The following is a 9,738-nucleotide window of genomic DNA, read 5'->3' on the forward strand; positions in this document are numbered from 1 at the left end:
GCTTTGGTTGACTATCCCCATGGGGACAGTCCATAGGCGTAATGTTTTTATACTGTACAAACTGTATATTCTATCCCCTATCCCTAACCCTATCCCTAAACCTAAAGATCATAGAACACTTTTTGCATTTTTAGATTTGTAAAAAATATTGTTCTGTACAATTTATTAGCTTTTTTGCCCCTGGGGACCTCAATTATGGTCCCCACAGTGACACGAGTCCCCATGTGTTGGTGTGCATTCAGGTTTAGGTCCCCACCGGGATATACAAACATGAACACACACACACACACACACACACACACACACACACGCACACACACACAGGAGCACACGATTGTGTTGCAGGACAGACACCTTAAAGTTGTGATTATCCTGAGTGGCTCGGCTCAGCTCTGATACCTGCTGGGACACAAGCACAGTGCTTCTAAATAAATTGCAAGTGGCCTTGGGCAAAGAGAAGAGCTGCTTTTTGATCTCCTTTACGAGTGAACGAAGAGAATTTGCAGGCTGTCAATCAAACTCATAAGTCTTCTCAACAACGAGAACGACCTTTATCTTTTTTTTAAATCACATATTTCATATTATGACTCTCTCTCTCTCTCTCTCTTTCTCTGGTCGAGAGCAGCACAATCAATAATTGATACAGCGTGATGCAGCCGACTTTCCTCTTTTTCTTTGGAACCCTTGTCACTAACTGTTGTCAGAACACATTTGGTTTGATGGCAAAAAAATGGCATCATATGCGAGTATATATTTAAGGCTGTAGAAAGGTTGAGGTAGATCTGCCCTTTTTCCCAATGAGTTCACAGGCTTCATTGAAGTTGAGTGTGTTGTTGCCAGCCCCTGCCTTAAACAACAAAGATGCATTGTAAGGTGATTCCACCTTCTAAAAGAGGAGATGAGTGTTTTTTTTAAGGATGGTTGATCAAGAAATCTTCCCTTCAAAGTGTAAGCTATGGGACGGTGTGGGATACATCACGTCAGATGAACGAAATGCTCTGGCTTACCTGAAAGGAACTTAAAATGTGGGGGAGACAAAACTACTGATAATGCATACTCATGGTTGGGTTTGTATTTCAGAGCGTGAAAAAACAAGGGCTACCTGAATTTAGCTAAAAAATATCCTAAAAAATGTCTTTCCACTAAAATAGCAAAATCGCACATGCTGTTTATGTTGGTTTTAATTGAAGGTAAATGCATCAATCATCATATATTTCCAGAGGTGGACAGTACTTTAGTTTTTTTACCCTTCACTCAAAAAAAATTCTATCTGTACTTAATCAGTGTTTTTAATTAAACTTAAATGTTACTTTACCACATTATATAGCAAAAATCATACTTTTTACCTTTTACACTACATTTCATAATACATTTTTATGTGTTTTTAGCTTCAATACTTATTTATGTTAAAATCAAGTACTTTCTTACTTTCACCGTGTCATTTTTTGTAGCGTCTATTGTGAGAAATGCAATATAAAATACATAACTATGTCTTCAGAGGTGTATATAGACCTTACAAAATGAAGCGTTATGTTTTTATTACCTTAGAATGAGCTATTTCTATCTACATACACCGCGGGTCCCCTTACATGTTTCTACAGTAGCCCTAACCATACAAACGTAAACGTTATCTCCTTAGGCAAAGAAGCAAAAACATGATGACATCTTAGTCCTGTGTCAGCCACCGTACTGCTTCGAAAGGGAGGAGTGGAGCGAGCCGTTGGCTGCAATTCGCAACCTCACCACTAGATGCCGCTACATTTAATACACTGGACCTTTAAATACTGTCCAACTTTCAAGACATATAGAATTTCCTCTATTGTCAAAACATTTCTAAATATCTTACTTGTTTTTAACTGTTAAACATTATATCAGGCAAGTGATTTGGGGGTCTCTGTGCCTGTAAACACCGAAATCCTCTTCTCTACAAGAAAAGTTTTATAAAATGCCCGAGAGAGAATAGTGAAGGTTAAAGAAAAACCACACATAAACAAACTTTAAAGGAAATAATAACTGCATGCATTATTTGAATGGCTTCAGAACCACCCCCAATCAGTCCATGCTTCAGTGTATATTCCACCACTATTTCCTCTTTTAATTGTCCTCCAAAGAAAAAGATGGAGCACATCAGACGCACGCCTGGCAAGCGCTCAGAGCTGGCGCCAAGCGCAGGCACCGTCTGGCGATGCCGATAGCGCAGCTCGTGCGCTGGCAGGGACAGACACGGGCCGCCTGCAGCTTCATGAAACAACAGGAGGATGATCTCCCAGCTAAAGGGGTCCTCGTCTTCGCCGTCCTCACATGGGAGGCTTTGGCTCGCCAGGCTACATCATCATGACTTCGACAGCAGATTAAGGCTCGTTCGTACAAACCCAAGGCTAATTGGAGAGATCCGATGCTCGGTTTAGCTGTCATTCAGCGGGTCGGAGCTTTTGTCCTTGATCCATAGTGTACAGTATTTAAAATAGAATGTAAGCATCGGCTGGTTTTCTAAATGTTCTGAGACTGCATATTGAAGTCCACTGCATATCGCTGCTGTCCTTGTATCTCCTTATTTCATTATTTGTATTTTTTGCTATAAATCATTATTATTAGTCACCCTTTATGTATGTCACTGGGTTTTGCAAATATCTAACTAATACAAAGTATTAAAAAGTGCTTGTCAACTTTGGCAACACAGTATTTAATCATTTAAAAAGTAGGCCTACAGTGTTTTTTCCATTTCCTGAAAAACAGCTAATTTGGACATCCTAGGTTTAGGAAGGACAGCGACGATAATGTAAAATGCATGGAAATTGCTTCCATGTCATACAGATGTAAATAAGAGCTACTGGTTTATTTTGCATCTTTATCACCTCAAAATAAAACAAGTCTTATGGAAAACAGTCTATACGGTTGCTCTCTGCCCGTGTCCAAAGCAACTCGTCCATTTCTCCCCCTCTCTCTCTCCACCATAGAGGAAGCAAAAGATCTTAAGTGTTGGCTTTTTGTTCTCCAGGGGGAACCAAGAGAGAAAGCTTTGGCTTATTTGAAGTATTCCGCCCCGTGTGGGGAGGAAATGTCTTGTAGTGCTTTCAAGATTACTATTTGCAAGCCTGTGATGTGGGAGAACCATTCCTGTAGCGTGGGGTACATGTACAGTAATCGCCAACTAAGCCAAGATATAAAAAAGCAAAAGGCGGAAGGTAAAGTTAGATTTCTCACCATACGGTAACACTAATGAAGAAACAATTATTTACAGTATATATAAATAAAAATACATACAGGAAGACAACTGACAAATCGCTTGTGACCGTCAGCTCAAGCCATTGACAGATACATTAAACAAAGCCTTATCTACAACTTTTGCCACTCGGAGAGCTGAGTTGTGTTTTAATACAATGCCAGGGCGGTTATCAAAGAACAGTGTGGCTATTGTTATACAAACGCTGTCTTTCTCCAGAGTAAAAAAAAGAGCGCAGAGCACAAAACAGAACGCTGCTCCTCATCTTGATGAAAGAGAGATGCAGAGAGCTCAGCTCAGCTTTGAAAGGAATACAAACACAAGGGCAGCCCTCTTTGGCCTATTGGCTGTCAGCTGAGGGTTCCCTTACAGTCTCCTGTCCTAGAGTTGAAACAACCATCACGCAGAAACACAAACACACATGAGCCATCTCAACGCAGTTTAATAAAGGCCTTGCATCAGTGCCGGTCTTCAGGCTATGGAAGCGAAAAGGCGGGAACATATTGTGGAAGGTTATGTCAACACCTTCAAGAACAATCAATATTGTCTGGTTCGCTTAAGCCTGCCTGAAAAAAACGCACATGGCAGAGAAAAGAGAGACCAGATGTAGTATATTGTGTACTGTGATGCTCTGATTCCGGCAATTAAAAAAAATAATTCAAACTCCGGACCGACTGGTTGACCAAAAAATCTGTCGGTTTGGAGCGCCTTAATCTAAACAGCATGTGACAGTTGTGTCTCCCTGTCAAAGCATGATTGAAGATGACATCAAAAAAACGAAGCTATAGAGAACAATGTTTGCCATATAGGGATATAAAAATCCTGTGATGAAGTTCTTTTATCTGGTTTGACAAAAGCTATGATTTAAATTAAGCTATGAAGTTAGGATTCATACATATGGTTAAAACCATACATGTACGAAAGGAAAACTCACGATTCTTTGACATTTGAATCAAACAACACTTATGCATTTTGTTAAAATCGTTTACGTGCTGTTTTTACACATACACAAAAAATGCCTGTTATAATGCCGCCTGATCCTTTTGTCGCCGGTGGGCTTGTAAGGCTCGCGAGATGAGGGGAATTTGTAAGGGTAAACTCTAGAATTCTGCAACAATGAGAGAGTGGCTTTAGTTGTCTTTAGAGAAGTGAATAATAGGTGACGTTTTCATAGGTAAACTCCAGTCTCTGTGATGTGACTCTGCCAGCAGTGTCTATACATTTGCAAATGAGTATAAAAGGTGGACCGGGACCTCTATGGCAGTGCGGCAGAATGGCCAGGACTTCCTGAACTGCAACCATGGGGAAGGTAAGGTCCGAGCACGACTCGCTGTCACACTGGAGCTAAGCGAGCTGTATAAAATTGATGTTTGTAAAACATATGGGGTTGTTTGCCATTTCAAATACACGTACGTGTATGCTGGATATAAGATGCGTGTCTGGAGTGAACTAAATTGATAGAAACTGGCATACAATTTAACAGGCTGTGAATAAAGATTTACACATTTTTTGGTTCATTGAATTCAGAACTGTGTTAATATTAGACTAAACGAGACTATGGAAGCTAAGGAAACCTTCCTTGGAACCATTGCATTGTCCAAGATTCAGCTTTTAATATTTTTTTACTTTTCCTTAGCTAACCAAGAAAAACGTACACTGTAAAAAACTGTTTTGGAATTTGGAAACTGCACTGTAAAATGTAATTTGACAGTTTTTACCATATTTCAAAAATACGTAAAAAATAATAACAGCAAAATTCTGTAAAATTACAGTTTTTTAACTGTAAAAATATATAATTTTATGCCATTTTTATTTTACAAAATGTTCACTTATTTCTGAAATGAGGTAAAAAAATGTCAATTTACAGAAAAATAGACTGCAAATTTTCATGTCGGGCGTAAAATAACATTAAAAACATGTACATTTTATATTATGTAAATGTTATTTTAGGCTTTTTCTGGCATTATCATTGACAGCTGATCGTGTCTAATTCTTTCAAATTCTTACAGATCATCTTTTACGAAGGCTACAACTTCCAGGGACGCTCTTACGAGTGCTCTGAAGACTGCTCTGACACCTACAGGCACTTTAACTGCTGCAACTCCATCCGGGTCATGGGAGGTCACTGGGTGGGCTACGAGAAGCCCAACTACATGGGTTATCAGTACGTCCTGGGCCGTGGGGAGTATCCTCACTTCCACAACTGGATGGGCTTCAACAATTGTATCAGATCTTGTCAGATGTTCCCCCCTGTAAGTCAATCAAACTGATGGGTTCTATTCCACACAGTCTTAAAAAAAGCAAACGTCAGTCAATGAGCCCTTTGAAGTAATTTATATATGCAGGAAAAAAACAGTTTCACAGGTCCACCTGGAGATTTGGTTATTTGAAAGGGAGCAAGACACGTTTCGTTGCTCATCATCATTCCATTCATCTCTGTTTTTTGGCAGTGGAAGAATCATTACACTGTCACTAGAGCTGGTTCGACAAAATGACTAATCTACTGGAAATCTTTGAAAGTTGCACATTTACAGCAAGAAGCCATGTTTAAAGGGTTTAGTCTCAGGAGAAACATCAAGAAGGCAGAGCTTCGGTTTTGCCTTCCTAATGTTCTGACAACTGCTTGCTCTCGTGCCCTATAAGTCCTCTGAATTATGCCACGACTATTTCTCAAAATCTCTTATACTGTTGTTTTTTCTCCCCAAAAAACAGTACAGAGGAGGTTACCGCATGAGAATCTACAACAGACCTGAAATGTACGGACATATGATGGAGTTCCCCGACGACTGCCCCAACGTCTACGACCGCTTTGGCTACCACGGCATCTACTCTTGTAACATTATGGAGGGTTATTGGATCTTTTATGAGCACCCCAACTACAGAGGCCGTCAGTATTTCCTGCGACCTGGCGAGTACAGAGCCTGCGGTGACTGGGGTTGCATGAATCCCATGATCGGCTCTTTCAGAAGAATGAGAAGCAGTTTCATGTAAACAGAGTCTCTTTCCTAATTACCATTAAAGACTTTAAAACTCTTTAAAAGCTGTATTAATTTCTTCATTTCATTTTAAATTGTATATTTATAAAAAGTTTTGCCAGTTGTTTCCACTGATCCACAGCCCACTTAAAAATGATTGCACATGAGCTCCAAGCCAAACGCAAATCTGATTGAAGAATTCATTTTTGTCTCAGTCCAAAACATAAAACTGAGAAAAAAGTTGATATAAATTCATAAACATCTCTAACAGCAACTTACAATATATTCATAAATTCATTTGCCATATGCAAGTGCACAGCATAAAGCCCTGACACTAAAAAAGCACAGTTTGCAACTTTTTTGTCCCATACTAAAAAGTGCAGTGATGCTGTCTGGTGTCTTTGGTGAGAGAGCTGTAAAAGCACAAAGGAGAACACATGCTGCCAGATCTACAGTTATGTGAACTCTATAGAGCACATTGTGCTGACAAGTCAGTTTTGTAAGTCACACACAAAGCCCTGATCCATGCCGGGTCTATAAAGAGATCCTGGCCACAGAAATGGTTTGGTCCACTCAAAGAACAGACACAATGGCCAAGGTAAGTGAACATATGTGGTGGAGACTGAGTTAGGATAAAAGGCCCTATTATCTTTCAAATAATAAACACTAGAGAGAGAATATTGAAGAGAGTTTGTAGTTGCAAAGCCATAAAGGAAATATTTTTAAGGATTTGAATAATTGATGAAATAACTAATGTTTCAAAAAGATCTCTGAAAACTGAACATTAATATCAGAGAGAAAAATGATCAAAAATTGTTTTAGTAGAGTTTTGTTGTTGTTTTAGAGTTCATTTAGTACTGTGTGTTGGGATCGAATCTGTATATTGTGTTTGTTGCATTGCTACAATATCAACAGTCATTCTTAAAACAGTAACATTCAACAGAACAAATTAGCCTTTCTAAATACCTTTGAACAGCTATGGATATTAACAGTCAAATATTTTCTGAGATTTGTTTAAAGAAAAACAAAACTTGTGCTTAAATGCACTTAGCACTTATGCATTCTGCCAAACGCATAAATGTTAAAACTACCGATTGTAAAATGTTCCTGTAATTCTGTAATCCATTAATTAAAACCATCCACACAGATTACCTATTTTGAAGACAAGAACTTCCAGGGCCGTCACTATGAGTGCACTGGAGACTGTGCAGACATGCAGTCCTACTTTTCTCGCTGCAACTCCATCCGTGTAGAGAGTGGCTGCTGGGTGGCCTACGAGAAGCCCAACTATGCGGGATACCAGTACATGCTGCCCAAAGGCGATTATCCCGATTTCCAGCGCTGGGCTGGATTCAACGACTGCATCCGTTCCTGCCGCATGGTTCCTCCAGTGAGTCTCCAAATCTGTCCATTCAAAGAGTGTGCATTACGATACGGTATCATAGGGTTATGAATAGTATTCGTATCATGAACAATTTAAAGAGAGTTCGTCCAAAAATAAATTCTGTCAACCTTTATTCACCCTTGTGTCGTTTAAAACCTGTAAATAACTTTATACTATATATGTTTATTGTAGAACACAAGAAAAGGTATTTTGAGAAATGTCCATGTGATTTCTGTCCATACAATGGAAGTCAATGGAGGCCAGTGTTGTTTGGTTCCCAACGTTCTTTAAAATATCTTCTTTTGTTTTAAAGGAAGAAAGTCATACAGGTTTGGAGTGAGCAAATGATAAAATACTTTTTAATTTTAACCATCCAAAGTCATAGCAAAATAGTGAAGTTTTACCTGAAATAATGAACGGGTATCTATTGGTCAAACAAACTCACACAGCCATCGTTCCTGTAACGGGCTGGTCAGATAAAAAAACGTAATAGCATTACAGGGCCATAATGTTAATACGTTTATAAATATTGTTGGCACTGAATAGCTGAAGTTTCTAGCAATATGTAAAGATTTTCCGTATTTCTGATTGTCTTACCCAGTACAATGGAAACTATAGGATGAAGATCTTCGAGCGCTCTGATTTCGGTGGTCAGGCGATGGAGTTGAATGAAGACTGCCCAGATCTGCGTAAGAGATTCCACAATGGCGACATCTCCTCAGCCAATGTGATGGAAGGCTACTGGATGCTCCACGAGCACCCTAATTACACTGGCCGGCAGTTCTTCCTGCGCCCCGGAGAATACAGGAGGCACGTCGAGTGGGGCAGTCCAAGCCCTACCATCGGCTCCCTGCGACGTGTCACTGACCTCAACTGAAGATCCTAAATATGGCAATCCCTTTCCTAATGTGTCAATAGCAGCCTGTCTATGCCACGACTATGTATGACCTACATTCACCTCAAGGTGATAAGGTCTGTGAATCTGTTAAATGTATTTGTGATGTTGAGCTTTGCATAAGAGAAATATTTGTCACCTTCTGCATTGTTGACTGAGTAAGGCGTGTGTTTTAACAGCTCCCTTCCCAACAACTGAAAATAAATTTGATTGAAATCAAGTGTCTTTTGTGCACTCTGAATGCAAACCAACACTACCGTAGGTAGTTCAACTATGCAGTTTCTTATTTTGCGTAATAGGTCCAGTTACATTATATCTGCTTTGTATTGCATGATGTCATCTTGTGCCAAGAAACGGACTTGTCTTTTGAACCGAGTTATTTAAGAACAAAAAAAAATGGGAATCTGAGGACGGGAGAGCAGAAGTCTTTAAAAGATCACATGGTGTGAAGCGGGCGCTTTGGGCCCATAAAATAGGCCCGTATTAGTGGCACATCCAAGCGTTAGTGCAGACTCAAAGACGGAAAAGTCAAAGTGGCCTGGTCTTAGCCCCGAGCAGGCAGCACTCTCAGAACACAAAACAAATCCAAGTCCATATCTCAGTTCATGTATTTTTCATAAGGCGTGGATACCGAGGCCTTTTAGAGATAAATATCAATTATTGAAATTGTTAATTAGAAGCCTGTAATAGGCAAAGATACAAATGAATAAATAACATTGACCATTGATTATTGATTTGAAAAAAGAATCTCTAGGGAACGCATTTGAGTCTCGAAAGATCAAGAAATATGAATTTTGGCCCGCGAGTAATGTTCAATTAAAGCTGTACTGACTCGCTGTGAAAGTCCAATGGCCATGAGACCGTCTTGAGACTGGTTCTTCTTTCATTTTCATATTCAAGCGCCCAAAGCCTTCAAAGTGAGCCTTGACAAGACATCTCATCCATATACCCAATTGACTCAAATATCAAATCAAACATTGTATAGCAGATGTAATTTTCCTGAACATAATACAAAAACCTTCACAAAGTACGAAGATATAGTTCAGATAGAAATTTTCCTCATAATTTACTTACTCTCATGCCATGCCAGATGTATCTGACCACCTTTCTTGGGCTGAACATATACATTATGTCCATATAAAACATGTCAAAGCTCCAAAAAAACCACAAACTGCACATTCATTACAAAAGTAATCCATATGAAACTATAGGTGTGTGAGAGAAGACGTTAATTATTTCAAAATAATAAATTCAAAACTAA

General features: G+C 39.3%; 2 protein-coding genes across 2 annotated transcripts; both read left to right on the forward strand.

Annotated features, from left to right (window-relative positions):
• The first annotated feature begins 4,498 nt into the window (after positions 1-4,498).
• On the forward strand, positions 4,499-6,248 carry crygmxl2 (crystallin, gamma MX, like 2). The gene is made up of 3 exons (XM_057359290.1): positions 4,499-4,532; positions 5,233-5,475; positions 5,936-6,248. Exons 1-3 carry the CDS (start codon positions 4,524-4,526, stop codon positions 6,212-6,214), a joined length of 531 nt encoding a protein of 176 aa, XP_057215273.1. The 5' UTR covers positions 4,499-4,523; the 3' UTR covers positions 6,215-6,248.
• A 526-nt stretch (positions 6,249-6,774) lies between these two features.
• crygmx (crystallin, gamma MX) lies at positions 6,775-8,697 on the forward strand. The gene is made up of 3 exons (XM_057359291.1): positions 6,775-6,796; positions 7,346-7,588; positions 8,184-8,697. Exons 1-3 carry the CDS (start codon positions 6,788-6,790, stop codon positions 8,457-8,459), a joined length of 528 nt encoding a protein of 175 aa, XP_057215274.1. The 5' UTR covers positions 6,775-6,787; the 3' UTR covers positions 8,460-8,697.
• The last annotated feature ends 1,041 nt before the right edge of the window (positions 8,698-9,738 follow it).

The sequence above is a fragment of the Triplophysa rosa genome, linkage group LG18, assembly GCF_024868665.1.
Source record: "Triplophysa rosa linkage group LG18, Trosa_1v2, whole genome shotgun sequence".
NCBI classification, from domain to species: Eukaryota; Metazoa; Chordata; class Actinopteri; order Cypriniformes; family Nemacheilidae; genus Triplophysa; species Triplophysa rosa.